This window comes from Salarias fasciatus, chromosome 11, assembly GCF_902148845.1.
Source record: "Salarias fasciatus chromosome 11, fSalaFa1.1, whole genome shotgun sequence".
Lineage (NCBI taxonomy): Eukaryota > Metazoa > Chordata > Actinopteri > Blenniiformes > Blenniidae > Salarias > Salarias fasciatus.
This window is the reverse complement of record NC_043755.1, coordinates 20695372-20715794: the sequence shown is the minus strand read 5'-3', so window position 1 is coordinate 20715794 and position 20423 is coordinate 20695372. Positions and strand designations below refer to the sequence as shown.

The 20423-nt window shown below is 42.3% G+C and overlaps 1 protein-coding gene across 1 annotated transcript; it reads left to right on the top strand.

Moving 5' to 3' along the window:
* The first annotated feature begins 5062 nt into the window (after positions 1–5062).
* LOC115397230 (galanin receptor type 1) lies at positions 5063–19841 on the top strand. The gene is made up of 3 exons (XM_030103452.1): positions 5063–6039; positions 6139–6204; positions 15411–19841. The coding sequence occupies exons 1-3, from the start codon at positions 5374–5376 to the stop codon at positions 15729–15731; spliced, it is 1053 nt and encodes a 350-aa protein (XP_029959312.1). The 5' UTR covers positions 5063–5373; the 3' UTR covers positions 15732–19841.
* Positions 19842–20423: the final 582 nt, after the last annotated feature.

Here is a 20423-nt window from a genome sequence, read left to right as displayed (position 1 = left end):
CAGTTCAATATGTGTTTTTTATTGCTCTGTGCTGTTTGTATGACCTTAATAAAACGTGAAACATTTCGAGGTCCGTCTAATAATGTCAACATCGGGAGAGTTGGACTTCTCAAATAAAAAGGTGTTTTTATTCTTCACACTTTGACCCAGCCTCAGCGAATTGTTGCAGGCGTCTTGCTGCTGCTGCTGCTGCTGCTGAATGTCTGGATCTTTCCGCACCGTTCCTGATGTTTGATCACAGCTCAGGCTGGAGGGACACAAAGCCAAGCCGCAGAGCGGAAAGAAGACAAACAGCTGAAGCAATCGATGGCAGCCAAGGAAATGTTTCACAGCCGAAACCCAGAAATACAACATGGGGATGATGTGTTTGACAAGAAGCCAGTATTCATGAAGACACAAAGATCTCCTGGAGCTGTTAAAAAACAAAATATAAAAAAAACAAAAAAACAAGTGAACTGACAGGTAAATGTTTTAATCCACAGAGCTTCAACATGAAGATCTCTGGTGCTTCGTAACACTGCACGAAATGTACACAGCTCTTTGTTTTTAATGGGTTTCTGCCAGATTCCATACAGTGTTTGACATTTCAAAATCTTTGAAAATATGGAAGGAAAGGGAGTTTTGTGCGCTGTGAGTGAGTTATGAGAGGAGCCTCCAGCTCCCTGCACAGCACGCCACTTTACAGCTGTTTGCTCTCAAACTACAGGAAACGGACAGCGGTTCTTCTGAGATCCAGCTCTGTGCAAGATACAGATTACAATTTGTAGTTACTTCAATGAATTGTAATCCAGTTGCGTTACTACAAATCAGATTAGTGACTGATTCATCAAGTGGAGGGAAGATGCTCTGTAAATTACACTTCTTTAAAAGGCAGTGTGGCGAGTAATCATAGAATAATGTCCAATCACTGAACAATTTGGGCCTGATTGATTGATAATCAAACATTTTGTCAACAATGATTTGTAAGCTGAAATGAATAAAGTCATGGGATTATGTTTTTAAATGCAGTAATTACAGTTGACAATACAATAATACACAGATACAGCTGCATTCTTAGAAATGTATATATATTTTTTTACATTTCTGTTCAGTTTTCTCATTTAAAATAGGCACAGTGGATGGGGTAGAGGTATTTTTCATTGATTTTGGATACATGCTATGTAACACTCTCTCAACCATAGTGGTAAAAAAAAAATCTTGTGAGCGGTTTTTAAGGCATTTGACTTTATTGCTAAAGAATTTCCCTCAAGGACTACGTAATTAAGTATTTCCATTCTGTTCTATCCTATTCATTCTAAAGGGCCACCTCAGTTATTATATTATTCGTTGACACAAGAAAAACAGTTTGTGAACACATAGAAATGAAAGTATCAGCAACAAAACAGCTGAAATAATCAACAAATATGCAGACAGCTCCCATGAAGGTGAGCTGACATTTATTCAAGCGTGCTGATATAGATCCCATCATGTACTGTGAATATGTTGTTGTTAAAGATTAGGATGAATGATGACTCCTTGGCAGATTTTAAAGCAAAAGTTTGGGCCAGAAAGCAGATCAGGCAGACTGCAGTTTGGCAGATTTCCAAGAATGTTCATGTACAAGTAAGAATAATGATAGAATGGTCATTAAAGGTAATTTGGTCACTAGTTTCATAACAGTATTCAGTTTCGGTGTTGAGTTGCTGTGCAATCAAACCTCAAATAGCGGGAAAAGAGGTTATTTATTTAAACAGCCTCCAGTTGATTTAAAGGTCTCCAGGGAGAAAAACCACAGGATCTCGCCTCTCGACTGGTTTCTCTGGTTGTCCAAGTCTTCGAAAGTAGAATGTGAGAGTTTTCAGTTTACAGGCCCCTGAACAGATAACCTTTATAATAAAGGTCAGAACTTACAACTATTTGAAAAGAAAGACATAAAGTAACAGAAAAGATCACAGCACTTCTCTTCATCGCCTTCTTTTGAAGAATTTAAAATTCTTCTTTTAACTTAGAGAACTCTTGATAACCAGGGTCCATCATAGCTATGAAGAGACTGGAAAAGTCTCAGGTTCCACTTAAGACTTATTTCTATTTAATAAAGCTTTCAGTTAAGGCTGGTTCAGACCGTTCTGGACCATTTTCTAGTAAAGCTGCTGCAGGTTTTAGACTATATGTCAGGAACATTCCTTCCTGTAGGATCTCTGACAGAGAAAGTGGGAGTTTTTGATCTCCCATCATGCTTTCAGTGAATAGCTCGACTTCTGAGGACAACGTCTTGCTGTTGGCTGTTGGTCTCTGTCTAATCCTTTTCTCTCTTTCTGTCCTCTAACTCAACCAGAACAGCAGGAATCCTTCTTGCTGAGTCTGGTTCTGCTGGTTTCTTTCTATTCAAAGGGCTGTTTTCCATTTTATCACAATCTGGTAAAAATGTCAACAAGATGAGGTGAAACAAGTCAAAATTGAATGTGTATCCATTCAATATCAACCAGACTTGAACAAACTCTCTTATGAAATGAATAACTGTTAATTTATTGTTCAGTCAGCCGCGAATACATTAGATAGACTTAGAAAAACCTCAGAAAGAAAGTTGAATTTCTGTGAGCTACGTCGATATTACATCTTTCGCCTTTAGATTGTTTCCTGCAAGAAAACTCAAGCAGATTGAACCTGTCGCCTGGAGCTCTGGGAAATGGGCCACGCTTTTTTTCCCTTCATGTTATGGGGTAAAGAGGGAGTGACTGATCAATGACAAGAAAAAAAAAAACGGTATTTTCCAGAAGAGCCTGCCACCGTGACACACGATGAGCCGGGCGCGGCCGCTTCGCCGGGTGGTGCGGCGTGATTCCGGACACTGATACTGATAACTGCACCGGGAATGAGTTCTGGCTGAGGCGGGGCCTGATGAGCGCAGATCAGCGGGGTTTCCATCACAGCGGACAAAAAGTCGATAGTCCACAGATGAAAATTTCACCAGCAGCTCCACTTGACCTCTAACTTGACCCTTGGGGTCTTCCGGGGGGACTGGGCTCATCTCGGGGGGGAAGGGGAGGAAAACATCCCCGCTGACACTGAGCTGCTGGACGGCTTCACCCTCCGCAGTCCAAGAACCTCATCATTTAAAAAGCAAAACACAAGGGAGGATTTTTATTTTTCTCTCTTGGATGTTTCACATTTCTTGGAGTCTTCTTGAAACACGCTGGAGGTTGTTGGACTTTCTGACAGAAACTCTCTGCTGCTGAATTATTTTCATTGTAGGGTAATAAAATCAGTCTCTGTCCCACGGTGATAAGAAACTACAAGACAGAGCACATCGCTGGGTTTCAACAGATTCTTTGCATGAGAAGGTTGTGACTTTTCATGATTTAATAGTGAAAGACACATGTAACAACCAATAAAGTCCAATAATGTAATAACTCGCCAATCAGTTCATAAAATCCCAAAAGATGTTTTAAAAGCATAAATTGAGAGTGCTGCAGAATGCATCCTCAGGGAACTAATATGACAACTATCACAGACAATAAATCAGTTTTTTACAAGCAAACTGCACAAAACCGGCAAAGAAGAAGAAGAAGAAGAAGAAGAAGATGAAGACGAAGAAGAAGAAGAAACCCAAAAACATAAGAAAGCCAAAACTGTGTCTGCATTGTCATATTATTGAATGCAGTTATTATGTTTTGCAAGGATTTTTTGATATAGTGACCTATTATATTTTTGGAGATTGTTATTAGACCAATGGATCAAATAGGTTTTTACATTATTGACAAGTTATCAGGTTTCAGGCTTTATTGTATTGAAAAAGGGGCAAAAATGTGACATTATAGGCGGTATGTTGTTATTTTAGCTTTATTTCAATGCTGGTTGTTGCAATTACACTTTCAACTCTTTCAGAACTTTCACATTAAGTAGAAATGTTTGGTAATGTTTGAATATTATTATCTATATTCGATAAGAAGCAGGTGTGCTTGAAAGAGGTTTGACCTACAGTCTTATAAAGGTTTGTACTTGTTAGACTTCTGCTTATCAACTTATTTTAAAATATGATTTCATTTATATTATATTTACATCATATTTTGTTTAAAATGTGTATTTTGATTAGATAAATATCCACGTTAAACTCTATTCTTAGCAGTGATCACAGCATGATGTGAGAGGACTCAAAACCCAGTCAAGACATGCTTTCACCACAGGAAGAGACGCAGGATGAACCGACAACCAGGCGCACAGAGGACGCCTCAACAAGGCCCACAGCCAGCAGGCGAAGGCAATCCCACCCTCAGAATCAGGTGAAACACACCCTGGAGGCGAGGTAAAGGAGCCTGAAACAGCTGAAGAACTTCAAAATAACACAGGGAACAAAACGTGAAAGCATGCTGGGAGGAGAAGACTCCTCTTCATGATACGTTATGACACAACAAAGGAGATGGCAGCGTGGAAACATCACCAGAGTGCTTGGAAGAAGACTCGCACTAAAAAATGAGCCATGACATTTATTTGTTTTGATGAAGGGAAATTGCCTCCCATTCCTTGGAAGAACTGCTCATTTCCCCGAATGTAGAGAGTAATTTGAATCTAATGTTGAAGTGATGCAGGTAGAACTGTGGAGGACCATTAGGCAATAGAGGCAAATGCTAAGGGAGCTGCGTCCTACAGGGGGAGCCACTGAGTCAAGAAAAAAGTAGTTATTACTAATAAGTCTTACAATGAAAAAGCTCACATTCAAATGTATAGGAATGGCCAACTAATATTACTGCAAACGATAATGTCAAATCAGTATAAAGTATAACAATAAGTTTGAATATGCTATCTTATAAATGAAAGACAGTCAGAATGTTGCAGGTTCGATTAGTTGATCAGCATTTAATTTGATCACTATTTATTTGTCATAATACTTGATGGAAAACAGAAAAAATAACATGTGGCTGCTTTTAAAGGCGACAGCAGCAGAAAAGCTCATGTCTCTCTCTCTCTCTCTCTCTCTCTCTCTCTCTCTCTCTCTCTCTCTCTCTCTCTCTCTCTCTCTCTCTTTCTCTCTCTCTCTGAGCACAGCCCAGCCCCTCCACGACGCCGGGGAGAAAGTCCAGATGCGGGGACCGGAGCCGCGGCCAGAGCGCATCGGCTGCGTCGGCGCGCGGACGCGTCAGGTGCGCAACGGGAGAGAGACGCTCCGGGACGCACGGCGGCTGATTTGGCACAGTGAAGCGGACAGGTGTTGGATGTTCCTCTGCTCAGATGATGAACAAAACTAAATGAAAGGATCCATTAAGATGTTTCAGCCGCAGGGAAAACGGCCATGAAGAGCTCGGTGCCACGAGGCTGCGGTGGCGCACGGAGCTCTTGTAGCTGAGTTTGAATGCCTTTTTGAAGTTTCCCAGAAACGGGGAAAAAAACGCAGAAACCATGAACTCGTCAGAGTCTGGCTGCCTCTGGGTCGATCCGTGGAATCTGAGCAGGTCGGCGGCGGAGGAGGAGGAACTTTTATTCGGGATCGGCACGGATAACTTCATCACGCTGCTGGTTTTCGGGCTGATCTTCATGCTCGGCGTGCTGGGGAACTCCATGGTGATCACCGTGCTGGCCAGGAGCAAGCTGGGGAAGCCGCGGAGCACCACCAACATATTCATCCTCAACCTGAGCATCGCGGACCTCTCCTACCTGCTCTTCTGCATCCCCTTCCAGTCCACCATCTACATGCTGCCGACCTGGGTCCTGGGCGCGTTCATCTGCAAGTTCATCCACTACTTCTTCACCGTGTCCATGCTGGTGAGCATCTTCACCCTGTCCGCCATGTCCGTGGACCGGTACATCGCCATCGTGCACTCCAGAAAGTCGTCCTCCATCCGGGTGGCGCGCCACGCGCTGATCGGGGTTCTGGTGATTTGGATACTGTCCCTGGCCATGGCTGCGCCCATCATGTACTACCAGAACATCTTCCACGGGGGGGAGAACCACACCTTCTGCTGGGAAGTGTGGCCGGATCAGAACCAGAGGAAGATCTACGTGGTTTGCACCTTTGTTTTTGGTTACGTGTTGCCTTTGCTGCTGATTTCCTTCTGTTACGCAAAGGTAAGAGAAGCGCCTGTCGTGCGCAACGGGGCTGTCAGCTGTTTGCCACATTCATGGAAAAGGAAAAAGCGACTCTAACCTCTGATTTCTTGCTTACAGGTGTTAAATCACTTGCACAAAAAGCTAAGAAATATGTCCAAAAAGTCTGAGGCATCAAAGAAAAAGGTACGTATTGAGTCTTATTGTTACAGTTATTATTATTATTGCTTTAATTAAAACAGAATGTTGCCGTGTAACATGTGGAACGATCAGCAAGTTGCACGATTTGTTTGTCTGAAGTTTATGGCCATGGGAATGAAACCTGTAAATGATCCTGCATGTGGCATTATAAAGCACCTCTGCGCTGTTACGCAATGATCAGCCACCGTGACATGATGGGGATGATGATAAGGATGGAAAACTGTACACAACTCTCACATGTGTTTGAATCAAGGACAACCACATGTTGCCTTTATAGTGAAATAGCCTTGTCTGTATCAGTGTGCTTCATGGTTCACCAGGCTGGAGCCTTTTGTTCTATTGACACATGGTTTCATGGTCAGTCTTCTCGGCCTTCAATTCACCACCTACCGCTCAAAACCTGCTTTTGCCATTGCTGTCCAGTTCAAACAGGCACCAAGAGGTGAAAAGAGACCAACAAACACCTCTTTGCTGGTTCTCACCGGTGCTGGGATCCTTCAGAAAAAATACATACTTTAATTGCTGTTCTGTGTGTCTTTTTCTGTTGTTCTGGTCAGTTTAACAGCACGATCTGATAGTACGATGCGAGGAGGCTCCCGGGTCGTCGGGAGAGGAGGAGTTGATGAGAACATGAGGGCGCTTTGATGTGTGCATCTCCGCAAACATGTTTTATTGCACCAGCCTTCAAACAAGCATGGAGGGTAAAACAGGAATTTGCAGATAGGCCAGTGATTTACTGTGCTCGCTGCGCCGATCTCTCAGACATGCACGCTGGCAGTTTGGCGATAAACAGGCAGCAAACAGTGCTGGAATACACCCAGTAAATCACCTTGGCAGGGCAGCTACTGCTAAACTCGTACCTAATGTCAACGTGGAAAAAAAAAACCCAAAAAAACAATTCCATGCTATACTGAACCTGTATGAGTGCCACCATGCAGAGGGGCTTAATGAGAACATTAATGCAGAAATGAATCATGCCTGTGCAATTATGACACAAGCTACTCGACTGCTGTCCCATTTTAATTGATTAATGTGGCATATCCATTATAATTTACCTAAGTAGGAAAGGTTTTCCAGCCTTTTACACAGTTAGTGTGGAAAAATAATTATAACGTCTTTACACACTTGTTCAAACTTATCAGCAGAAAGTGCTGGAGATCTTTTTCTCCAGTGCCAGTACTACCATGGCAGCAGTACTTTAGTAACTGATTTCTTCTCAGCTGTTTAGTTGTTGTTTCCTCTATTCGACGCTCAATCAGGAGTCAGTTTCTTAGAAAAGGCGTTATGCTGAAGTCTGATTGCCAATCAGTGTTTACCCGTCTGGGAGAACATTGCTGCAGATATCAGACTTTAAGAATGATTAACTCGATCAGGCCAAAGTAATATGCCGGCACCTTTTGGCTCACAAGTAACCGCTGCAACGTCAGCTGACCTTAATGAGTGACTCAGTCGTCAACACAACGTGCCGACAGCTCAGCCACGGTCCAACAACACAGCTGTGTGGCATTATCAATATCATGATCATTATTTCAACTAATTAAAACTTAATGTACAGGTTACACTTTTTATTTCCAGTCATGAGTTAGTGACTTCTATTATCTAATGAACAGTAATTATAGGTAACCTGTCACAATGCTGTTTAAATCAGGGCTGTCAAACACATTTTCAGCTTCCCACCATCATTAGTAGTAGTTGTCACCATCAGCCCAATTATCTGAAAATGTCAGAAGGATATCGCAGGCTGTCTTTGGTCACAAGCGGTCAAAAAACCGGTCTGGATCACTAATTGAGAGTGGAAACCAAAGAAATGTCCACGATTCTCTCACAATTGTTATCGGTAAAGATGAAAACCACACATGTGGAGGGACCTCGAGTTCAGGGGTCACATGTAGCCCAATTTCATCGAGAGTTTAAAGGCCTGAAATAAACTGAATAATGAAACTGTGACTAGGAAGAAGAAGAGCCTGTCAAAGAATTGCCAATTATAGTGAATAATTCATAAAGCTTGATTTAAAAAAATGCAGTTGATTAAATCCTTCAGCTCTGTTCACATGACAGTGATTGAAGTGAAAACACATTTTGGCGTTTTCATTTCAGAAAAGTTTCATGTTGACACCTCAACACTTTGAAAACAATGTCCATTTACAGCGAATTGGCATAAACGCTGAGAACTGTGTAGTTAGCATGTGAGTCCTCTAGTGGGTGCTGTTGGCAGTTTCTGTAATGAAAACACACACACACACACACACACACATGCAGAGAACATAAACATTAACAATGGTGAATACACCGACATGCATATGGACAAAAGACCGGATTTAGATTGCTATTGGGGCAACTCTCAACTCTAAACCTGTCAAGTCGAAGGAGAACATGGACTGGGAGTCATGACACCTGGAGACCACCATTGTTATAATTGTCCATCTACTGCGTGTGGAATCTGAGCGCTCGCGGAAAACTCCACCATGGGGATTTATTAACATAGGGAAATGCACTGTGTTCAAAGTGAGCGTCTGCTTCAATCTTTTTGCTGAGCGTTCGTTTGCAGCTTTAAAGAAGCTTCAACCCTCTCAGTAAGAGAAGCGCGTTTCACAAACTCTTTATAGGTGTAAATTAGGCCGTCTTTCAGGAGTCAAGCATGAATCTGAAATGAAAACAAAAGAAGTCTCCTTTGGGGTGAAGCGGGAGACAAGTGTTGTGTTTTCATGGAGTCGTGTGGCTGCCAGGCAGGAGGAACATGAAGCCAGTGGCAGCTGTGAAGAGCGAGGTTACTCCCACTGCTGCTGGGAAATGGATCTACCCCAACGTCTTATCACGCTCAGGCCGTCCCAGCACAGCTCCCGTATGGCCAGATTGTAACCTGGTTTCGCTCTGCAAATAGTTTTGTTTGAAGGGGCTCTCAGTGTGGAAGTGCAGGTTAAGTGGTGTTTTCAGGAGATTGATCCCATCACGTGTCCAGACGGGGGTCTCTGGATGGTTAAGAAAATATTTGGCTTCTTGAAGAAGGTCAGCGGCATGCGAGACAGGGAGAGCCTCGAAGCTAACCCGACTTTCTGAGCTGGATGCGTTTCTCTGTGCACATTTAGACTTGATCCCCTCGATATGACACTGCGATTGATTCAGTCCAAGATCTTCATCAAGAAGCCGATGATTCGCTTCAAGATTCTGCTTTTCGCACATTAAGCTTAACCGTCTCTATTAATCAGGTGGTTTAGTGACGAGCCAGCGGCTCACGACAAAACTATTGAAGTACTGAGAGGCTCCCATTTTATTAGTTCCCTCTTCCTGTGGTGATGCTGCTGTTTGTATTAGTTTAGCTGACGGCTCTCGGAGGGCTGAGCTGAAGATATGAACCTGTTATGGACGCTGTCCAAATAAAGCACTGTTATTAATGAACGGCCACATGAACAGTGTGGGAACCGCTCCCATGATACTGTATCTGTGTGTGTGAAAATGCCATTTTATGACTTTACTATAAAACTGATCAATACTGCAATTTATTTTCAAAAAGCTCTTCACTTCTTATCTCTGGTCTTTTCATCACTGTCATGCTGCTGACCTGCAGAGCTTCCACGCCTCAGATACACGGCGCTGAAACAGTCCTCCGCTTTTGAAATGCACTTGTAAATCAAATTGTACAAAATGTGCTAGTTTATTACATTCTCAGACCTGAAGGTGGGACCATTACTGTTGAATTATTGAACATTTTGGAAGCCATCATCCAACTGCACCTGTAGCAGTTTGTTGTTACCACAAGGACTGGACCCGAATATCCCTATATTGAGCTGTCGTCATGCTGTCCGAATATTCAGTTTAGGGTCTGAATAGTCACTGTTGCCTCCACTGCTGTGCTGCAGCGCTCTTCTCACCACACACACACAGAATTTTTCTTACTGAAGAATTCTGATACAAACAGGTTGCTTTAAGGCCTCGTTTATTTGGCAAAGTTTTGAAGTGAACCCAGAAAAACTTTTCTTCTTATATGTGTTGGGGTTTCACACCATTAATGTTCTTCTGGCTCACGTGAACCACACCAATAATGTTGGAATATCAGCTTAATAAAGTTGGCTATCAGTTATGATTACTGATTATCAAAGATAACGATTAATTAAAGAATTTGTTATCTGACTTTCATCAGATAACCTCGGGGCGCCACCTACAGCCAATTTGTTGTAATCAGTCTCATAAACTTGGTTGAACGATTAATTTGGAATTTGGATTAATAATTAGATTATTAACAATTACCAAATTTTAACAGTAAAACCTGAAGGATTCTGGAGATCTTGGACAGAAGAGATCGACATTCCATCCATAACTGAAACATTAACGACACAAATGTTTCCAAAAATTGTATTTCTTAACAATAAAGCAAAACCAAACACACAATTCTATTTAGATATCTGTACAAGTCGTGTTTGTCTGACCTCAGTAAATGGCCAGACACACCTGGATGAATCAGTTCATCCTATCATCAAACAGGAAATAAAGGTGCTGTCTGAACTTCAGGAAGTAATGGAGCTGTGCATATAGCCCACAGACTTTCCCAGGGAGGCTGAGGAGTGTGATCTTTTAATAGCTGGAGCACATCCTCTGGTCCCCTTTTTGAAAAGGGGAACCACCACCCCGGTTTGCCCATCTAGAGCTACTGTCCCCAAAAGCCACGTGTTGTTACAGAGACGTGTCCACCGAGTCAGTCCCTGCACATCCAGAGATTTGAGGTACTCAGGGTGAACCTCATTCACCCCCGGTGCCTTGCCATCCAGGAGCTTACCAACCACCTCAGTGACTTCATCTAGGGCGATAGATGAGTCCACCTCTCAGGCCTCGACCTCTGCTTCCTCCTCTGAAGACGTGGCGACGGGATTGAGGAGGTCCTCTAAATTTTCCTTTCACTGTCCAGTAATGTCCATGCATGTTCCTTTCACTGTGCATGAAGCCGAAAACTAATTCAGAACTCTCAATTCAAACAAGTAACTATAAAGTTATACAACAGACTCTGGACTCACAGAAGTAACTCTAAAGTCCAAATTAACTTTAAAATCCTGCAATTAACTCTAAACTCACATAATTAATTCTGAACTCTTGCAATTAACTTTAAACTCACACAGTTAACTTTGAGATCCTCTAATTAACTCTAAGCTTATAAAAAAAACTGTAAAGTCACACCGTTAACTTGGAACTTGCATAATTTTATCCTAAATACACAATTAACTTGAAACACACATTTCACTTTAAACTTACAGAATTAACTGTAGAATTAACTGTAAACTCACCCAATTAACTTTAAAGTCACTCTTTAAAGTCAGTCTGCTGCTGTGTTTCTGTTTTTGAGTTGCCTTGCACTTGCTGCCAAAGCTGGAAAATCAGAAGAATTTTTCCTGCGTCGGTTCGTCGGTGCCCACCTGCAGCCGTTAAATATCCTCCGGGTCCAGTTTTTAGTCACTGAAGCCTGAATATAGAAAAAAAAAAGGTTTCTTGGTTCAATTAAAATGAAACATGCTGAAATAATCTCTTCAATCACCTAAGTTCAAGCACCAAAAACAACCTAAAAGAAAAAACTTGCTGCCTCAGGTTCAGTATTAAGAATATTGATCGTTGCACCTTTGATAATACTAAAGGAATAAATTCGATCTGGTTTTCATGATTTCACCATTGAAACAAATGAAAAGCAACAACAATATACTGTATCTTTTTAAAGATCACTGTTAAATACCACGACAAAGCACTGCTCAGGTGTATCATGTAGGGAATTAAAAGCTTCAGTGTTTCTCAGATCTTTTAGTATTCCGCTCTTCTGCTGAGCTTCACTTCCTGACACTTGAGGGTCACGCATAACAAGACACTTTCAGCCTCGCTCGGATTGATATTCATTTAAAAGAAAAAAACTTTTTAAATGGGACATTCAGTCTCTGTCTTCACAGATTAGTCCTGGAGAGAATTCTCTCACCGCTGAGAGAAGCAGGAGAGCGGCTCAAAGGCTCAGGCAGCATGTAATGATTCATTTCAATGATTTGCCAATAAGACTTTTCAGCCAGAGGAGTAGGAATAAGTCATCCGTCACAGGGTATTTACTGTTAAATATTGAACCTTTTTGTGAGTGTATTTGTCTTGAAATGAGGATCCAGGAACACTTCTCAGATGTGGTGAATCTGAAAAGCATTCAACCCCCTCCGATGTGTTTTCCATATATTTCTTTACTGAATGATATTGGCTTTTGACATGAGCTAGAAATTGAAATCAGACTTTCAGTCAATAAAAATATGTAATCTAATGTAAGAAGAAATGATGATAAAGAGAAAGAAGTGTTGGTTGGTAGCTATAATTTGTTTCCATAACAGCATTTATCACAGAGGGAATAGAGAGTCATTAAGTTGAAATAAAGACCATTAGTTTAACAGTTTGGCATAAAGACAGATATCTCAAATTGAAAGTGTCTTGAATTTACTGGATCACAAGCTGCATCTTTATGTGAGTTGCATCTGCGAAAACAAGTCCTGTCCATGATCCTGGTCCAGTCGCTTCTGCTCTAAAGGCATCTCTGAATTAGTTTCTATTTTTCTTCTACAATCAGCCTTTTTTGTTTTCTTTGTCACGCTGACAGTTTCTCTACTCTCCTCCAGAAACTCCTCAGTTTCTCACACACTCTGAACCCTTTATGCTGCTCCGTTTCGGTTTTCTGATGCATGTTCCCAAATATTTTCCCATGAAAATCTCACATAACATCTGTGGCTTTAAAAGCATCCCGGGGGCATTATGCTGCCACCGCCATGCCTCACTGTAGGAGTGTTATGTTAGTAGATTAGTGTTTTGCCAGACATAGTTTCTCCTCTGATGCCCAAGTCTGTGAAAAACGTTAACTCTGGGTTCCCCAAAGTGAGGGCTGCGCCCCCTGGAGGCTCCTCGGAGGCACTGCAGCTCAGCAACTTGTCGACCAGCATGCCCTCTGTGGCAAACTTCACTAAAATCTGAATTTGTTTCTGGTTGTGTGGGGAGATGTTGCTTGTTTCACAGTGACTGCTGTTTGATTTTTCAAAGCTAATGTTCAGATTTGGAAACTGTTTATTTTTGTGGCAGGAGGCAATCTTCAAAACAAACCTTTGAAAGCGCCAGATTTTGGAAATTGAAATTTTACAATGCAAAAATTCTAAGATGCACTTTTAATGATTTCAATGCTGATATGATTTTAAAAAACATTTCAAATGTTAAGTTAGAAGTTTGCATCAAATGAAAAAGACGTGCAGTCGAGTTTGAATGTAAAAATTCGTCTGTCTGGATGGGAGAGTCCTGGAAATGTTGCTGTTTTTTTTAAAACCAGGAAAAACCTGGTAACGTCTGGGTAAACCCTGAGTTTGCTTTCTTTCTGCCTCTATTATTAAATATTGATTGGAGACACCATGAGGCCGGTGATCTCGGTCTCTGGAGTGCTTGACTCCTCCCAAGTGGTTTATGGTGATTTCTCGTCGTCACTCCGTTTGTCTGCTCACACTTCCTCATGCTGCACATTGCTTACATTTCTTCCTCACTCTACTGGTGTCATTACCTCCACTTATACTTTATGGCCACTGAGACAGCCAAATGGTTTGTTTCCATTTACATGGTTTTGGAGAATGTACATTTAAGCGTCGAGAAGCATTAGAGGAGAAAAAAACCTCAAACACAAAGGAGAGTCAGTCGGAGCCGACATAGCTCGAGCTGGAATGTGATGAATGCATCCGACATGTTTCCATTACGTTCCTTTTAGGTCTACTCGTTGTGCTAGTGAACCTATAAGAAGAGTAAAGCAGTTGAATCGTGGCTGATGATATGATGAGCGTCATCGAGCCATCGACTGTCGACAGATCGACTCAATAGAAGAGCCCTGAGATAAGAATAGAAGTATTAATCCCTGAGGGACTGGCTGATGCACTGCAGACATGGTACCAGTAGGGCTGCAGTGGTCGTCTGTAACACATAATCAAATTAGAACAACAGGTTTGAATATTCACCCTCAAGTTAACACCGTTTTCTGACTGATTTATCAAGATAGCAGATAAAGTACACGAGCTGTTTGGGAATAGACTTGTCTAATGAAGTGTGTGTCGTCACTATGCCAGGATGTGAAGCAGTCCCTGAAGAATGGCTGGAGATGACAGGGGATTTCAAAAGACCTGCAGAAAAATCAATCAGTTTAATGAAACTAATCTACAAGCGGTGTCGGCTTCAGCCTGAGAGCAGATCACTCGGAGAAACCTTGGAAGGGCTGAAGTGCTCTCTTCCATTAAAGCAAGTTAAAACTCAAACATGCAAAAGAAAAAGAAAAAAAAAGAACTCCTCAATTATGCAGTCATTTTTTTCTGGGCCACAGATCTTTTCAGATAGACTGAGGCAAAGTAGAGAAGTGTCATTTGGAGTTATGATTCAGAATTCTTCTTGTAAGTGATGGATGCTGTGTCCTCGGGCCGAAGACAGACTGGACCATCCAGCTCCTCCGCAGCTCGCAGGTTAAAAAGCGAGCGTGCACTAATGCACAGTGTACTGCTGGCTTGGTAAGATTAATGCTGAACAGTGTAGGGAGGCGCAGCAAGGCGATGCAGAGCCTGCACCTGTTGAAACAGCTCGGCCCTGCAGTGGAAAGGGATAAACGGAGAGTCTGCAGTCCAGACGCCTGCAGAAAGCATTTGACTCAACGTGAAAATGGAAATGGAAGAGACAAGACCCCAGAGGATTTCATCAAGCAGCAGCTGCTCTGATGGAAATTTTGCCATTTTAAATAATCTCTCATTTTCTTCATTGTTCTGTTCTGTTGTTCTAATGAAAAAGTGTGTGATTGAGCTCTGCTTGGGTTGGAACGTACTTTCAGCTCCCAGTGAAACGATCCAGGTTTAATCTACTGCTCTGCGTGGAGCTTGCATGTCCTTGTTTAGTCTGAGAGGGTTCTCTCTTGTAATTTGTCTTTCTATCACAAAGTAAAGATGGGGATGTTGGCTTAACTGATGAATCTAACTTTCCTGTAGATTAATCTTTACATGCACCACCACTACAGGATTTATTAAATTTAAATTGTTGAAGGTAAATCAAGCAGAGATTATTATTCCCACTAAAATGGAGAATCAGTCGTATTTTGTCCATCTATCTGGAATTGAATGAGAACCTCAGTGTTGTGACTGAACTGCTCCTGATTCCACTCATTTCCTCGTGTCTGTGTGTCCCAGACTGCGCAGACGGTGCTGGTGGTGGTGGTGGTCTTCTGCGTCTCCTGGCTCCCCCACCACGTGGTGCACCTCTGGGTGGAGTTCGGCACCTTCCCGCTGAACCAGGCCTCCTTCGTGCTGCGCATGGCCGCCCACTGCCTGGCGCACAGCAACTCCTCCATCAACCCGGTCATCTACGCCTTCCTGTCGGAGAACTTCAGGAAGGCCTACAAGCAGGTCTTCAAGTGCCAGATCGGGGACGGCCACCACCCGCTCAACGACATCAAGGAGATCCGCAGCAAGGCGGACACGCCGCCGTCCACCAACTGCACCAACGTGTGAGCGAGCGCCGCCGCGGCCGGTCCTGCGAGCGACGACCAGACGGGAGCCTTTGGGATGCCAGGTTTGCTACAGCTATCAGTAATCCACATCGGCGCTGTTCACCAACCCGAGCTGCGGAGTCCGTCTGGTCTGTCCGCTTCACGCCTCCCTTCTTTTTGAATGGAAGCTCGTGCGGTCTGGCACTCAGGAAAACGCCCCCGCCTCCAAAGCCAAGCTCCGTCACACAATCAGCTGCAGCTCAGTTCCCGCTTCGGATCAGAATCACCGGCCGCTGGAACGACTCGTGGACCTGTGGCTTTGATTCTTTGTGCGACCGAAATGTGTGGGACTACGATTCCTTCCCTCTGGAGCTGAGAAATTACACAGTTAAATTCAAAGTGCTGCAGCAGCTGGTTTGATGTGTCGATCGCACACAGAGGACGCGTCGGCGAGGGAGTCGGAGGCCGGCGCCGTTACACAAAGACAAGAAATTAAGCTTCTAATTCTGCAAGATTGTGACAAATGAAGATGATTCACCTGCCACAAGCGAGCCTAATTCACATGCGGGGAAGTGTGCTCCGCTCGGCGAGGAGGCGTGTGGATCGGGCCGCAGGAGGACGGACTCTTACCGAGCGTTACTGGATAGAGTCATTTTGTGAAGTGTACTCCAAAAGCATCGCTAATGAGCTTTGTGTCCGGGCTAAATGAACACCATTTGCAAGTGCTGAACGTGCTTGGCTGAGCAAACCACATAAAACTGTCATTTCCTCATTTAGTGCCAGACAAAGTGTGTTCGACTTAATAGATTTCATGTTTTCTGCAATTTCCCTTCAGTTTTTATTAACGTGCTGTATGAGGAACATTTCAGCAGCTCAGACTTGCAGAGTCGCTTCCATCGTGACTCAGACGACTGGTTTTTTTCATCAACTTCTCTCTTGTCTTTTGTTTTTTCATTTTATGCACACCAGATGACATAAAGGTCAGTGACAAGTAAGGTTTCCCAATGTGGCCAGATACACATTAAACTATCAATATCTTAATGGTTTGTTTGTTGTTTTGGTAATCCCATTAGGATTGTGTTCAAAGTTCTTGATAAACACAAAAAGTTGTGTTTTCAATGAGTCCAAATGCTGTTGTCATTTAAACAGACACTCAAAACTCAATGAAAGTTTTGTGTTTTCTCTTGAATGTAAGATAAGTTGACGACGAAAACATCAGTTTCTCCAACGGAAGGTTTGGCTGCAGGTTAAACACAACACTGGCTGTGTGTAGGTGATCAAAGTTCTGTTGGATTTCTTTTCCAATTGAGAAACCGGATTGTCCCGTTTACATGAACATTGATTAAAGTGATCAGACTAATGAGCAGGTTTCAAATTTGGTAAGTGGATCAACGAACGCCCTCCTCGTTCAGAGTCTGATCAGACAGATGTGGCAGGAGTGTCGACCCAGTCCGACGTCCTGTTTACATGGAGTCTGATTGGACCGTATTCGATCGGATAACTCCAGTCAAATCAGACTGAAGCGTTTACATAAAGTCATTGGAATAAATGACTTATAACAGAGCTCAGCTCATGAGATCTGGAACTCAGCAGCCAATTACTGCATAATTACATTAGCATCAGATTCACATTGTAAGGACGACTTTGTGAGGGGGGGAAAAAAAAAAAAAGCTGCCCCCCTAAGGCTGCAGCATCAAACAGCCTGAGAAACAATATGCATCTGTGGGTAAAAGGAAATATCGGGTGGTTTATTATGTTGGGGGAAAAAAATGCAATAAATGTTTTCAGGATGCAATTCTTCTTATCTGCACTAAATCAAAAAGAAAAAAAAAACAAAGCTGCTGTTATTCATCAATTTTTATGCATCATTTTACTGCTCAGTGGAGATCAAACGGGACTGATAGAAGATTAAATCCCGTGGTGTAGATTGAATTCCAGATTAGGTGAAATAATCACCCAGTGATGGAGGCTTTGTGAAAGATTTACAGTTTGTCCATCTTGCTTAACCTTATTTGTCACCGACCCTCAAAAGGAGCCGTGAGCTCTGCACCTGAATGCCTCTTCTTCTTCTGTTGGTTTGCCTTAGACTCTGCAAAAAGAAAAAAAGGATAAAAAAAAAGGGGTAAAACACACTTGAAAATGAGTGTGAACATTTTCACAAGTGTGGCATTGTTTTTGCTTTTTACACTTGATTCTGTTATTTTGTAAAACAAACAAACAAACAAACAAACAAACTGCAAAGTTTAAAATCAGGGCTGGTGGAGTTGATGTGTGTTACCAGATTTAATTGTATTTAGTTTGATGGGAACATTTGAAACAGGTGTGTCAAACATAAGGCATGTGGGCCAAAAGCAGCTGGCAAGAGGCTCCAATCTGGCCACGAAGCCACCGAGCAAATGGTAAAAATTTCAGAGAAAGCATGTATTTTTCTTTTGAGTAGAGGACACAACACAACGCTGAGACCCGAGCTGAGACACCGGTGATGCTGCCATGAAAAAGATCTATTTCACTGCTCTCAAACAAACCATGCTATCAGGGCGAGTTTGTAAAAACATGCATAACGCAACAGATATTGATGCTTTTTGACCTTTCAATGTATTTTGCACCAGAAGCTTTCATTAAAATTGACTTTATGTTGAGACGGTACCATTGGCTTTGTGAAAATAGAGACATGTATAGACATTATGAATGCTCTGCGCCTCAACAAAGAACCATTTGCAGGTTTGCTGAAGGAAGGTAAAACTAAACGGCGTCGAGTTGAACGGTAATTTCCTCCAGCATCTCCTAATGGAAAAACATTAAAAGCTGTGAAATGAAAAGTCATTGGTGTTGCTCAGAGGTACATACAGTATATTAGCCCAGTAATGTGTGAGTAAATCTCTCCCTTCTATTGTTGTCACTGTACATAGAAGAAAAAAAAACAATGTTTCCTGCATTTTAATGGATTTGGTTGTAAATATATTGATGCTCATTTCCACATGCGCCTGCCAAGCTGTCTCTTGTCATTCTTAACCGCTGTGCTCATGCCAGGACTTTTCGGGGTGTATCGTTTGGTTTCATTTCAATGTAACAGCTAGTCAAGCTCACACAGCGTCCTAGCCCATATTTTCCATTTTTATGTTGATTTCGGAGCGTCCACGTGAACATGTTGCATCTGCTCTTCACCTTTCAGCTAAAGAGAGCCCAGATTAGAGTCAGACTGGACGTTTTTGACATGACTGATTACCAGCTTCACCCCCACAAGAGAAACTATTTGGGTTAATCGGCACCCTGATTCCCCCCGTCAGCGAGGATCTCTTCTTTCTTCTCTCTTTTTCCCAGCTGATGACTTTACACACTGATGCTGACTGCACACATGATCCTTATTGCTTTTAAAGAACTATGGGAGACTCTTATTGGGGACATCTGCGTGGAGACCAACAGCTGGAGGCGTGAAGTGAAGAAATACAAGCTGGTGGGACTCATCTGGACACGTGTGTGTGTGTGTGTGTGTGTGTGTTTTTCCTATTTTAAAATATGATGCTTTATTCAAAATGAGCAAATGAACAACATGATGCAGCCAAGTTCTGTTTTATGATATGGCCTCAAATTACAGTGCAACTCTTTTACATATCAATGATTCTACTTCTCTACGATCATTTTTATTGAGCATAACTCAAATCAACGTGTCTCTGCCCTCAACAGTCCTGCTGACCTCGCATGCGGCCTTTTTGTGGAAATGTGTTATAATTACTTCAAATACCATCAATGAAAGTAAACAATAGAAATAGAGCAGAATACAAGACATGACAAGAGTGTCAATAGAAAACAGTATGAAATTGCGTATATTTCATTATGATTACAAAACAAAAGGTTATAAATTTGCCTTTAAATTTGAGACTCCGTTTCCATGGCAACATTTCAAAAATGCAGGAAAGTTTCACGGTTACATGTTTTTATGTTTTGAAAGCGACGGTCTGTTTCAACAGCAATGGCAGGAGAGCAGAAAACGCTGTTAATGAGCATGTCGGACCGCTCTGTCATGTTTGATTTTCTAACCATATCTCAGTAATATTATTCTCCACGCCACTGATGTGCTGAAAGCCACTTTGCATCCACTGTAATTTGCAGGCTGTATTTTAAAGTGTTCCTCTAAAAATAGAGCAACTTTATGCTCTTTTTTTCGACTCTGCTTTTAAAAATGATTGTATAAGAAAAAAAAAACTCTTCACACTGAGCTGATGGCGAGGTAATTTCTTCTTTCACTCACGTGGCCTGGGCAGCTTTGCTTTGTGTTCCGCTGAAGTCGTCCTTGTGCCTTTTTATTGTGTTCTCTGTGTAAATGCAGCCGTTTAAAGAATGAAAAGAAATCTTCTTAATTGTTCTGTGCTTGGTATCCAGCAGCTACCGCTCTCTCAATTCCTAATATCTGAATGCGACATGGAACTATTACCAAGGTATTTGATTGTGCTACTTTCATGATGAAATCGTATTAAACTTTCGTGGCTTCTTCTCGCTGAAATCTGTTTTCTGTTCAACATCGCCCGCTTGTGCTTTTCTCTCCAAATGTTGCAGTTTTTCTTCTCAAATTAAAATCTCTCTCCTCAAGACCTTCGCTTCTAAAAAAAAAAAGGAGGTTTTCTTCAGGTTGTTCCAGGAAATCAGCCCTCAGCTGGTTCCCCTCAGAGTCCTGTTCTGTTGTTCACACACTTCCTGGCATCGAGTCGACACAAAG

Coding starts and splice junctions, on each gene's coding strand:
- LOC115397230 (XM_030103452.1), top strand. CDS start 5,374: ATGAACTCGTCAGAGTCTGGCTGCCTCTGGGTCGATCCGTGGAATCTG. Junction 6,040..6,138: donor TTTCCTTCTGTTACGCAAAG/GTAAGAGAAGCG, acceptor TCTTGCTTACAG/GTGTTAAATCACTTGCACAA. Junction 6,205..15,410: donor CTGAGGCATCAAAGAAAAAG/GTACGTATTGAG, acceptor TGTGTGTCCCAG/ACTGCGCAGACGGTGCTGGT.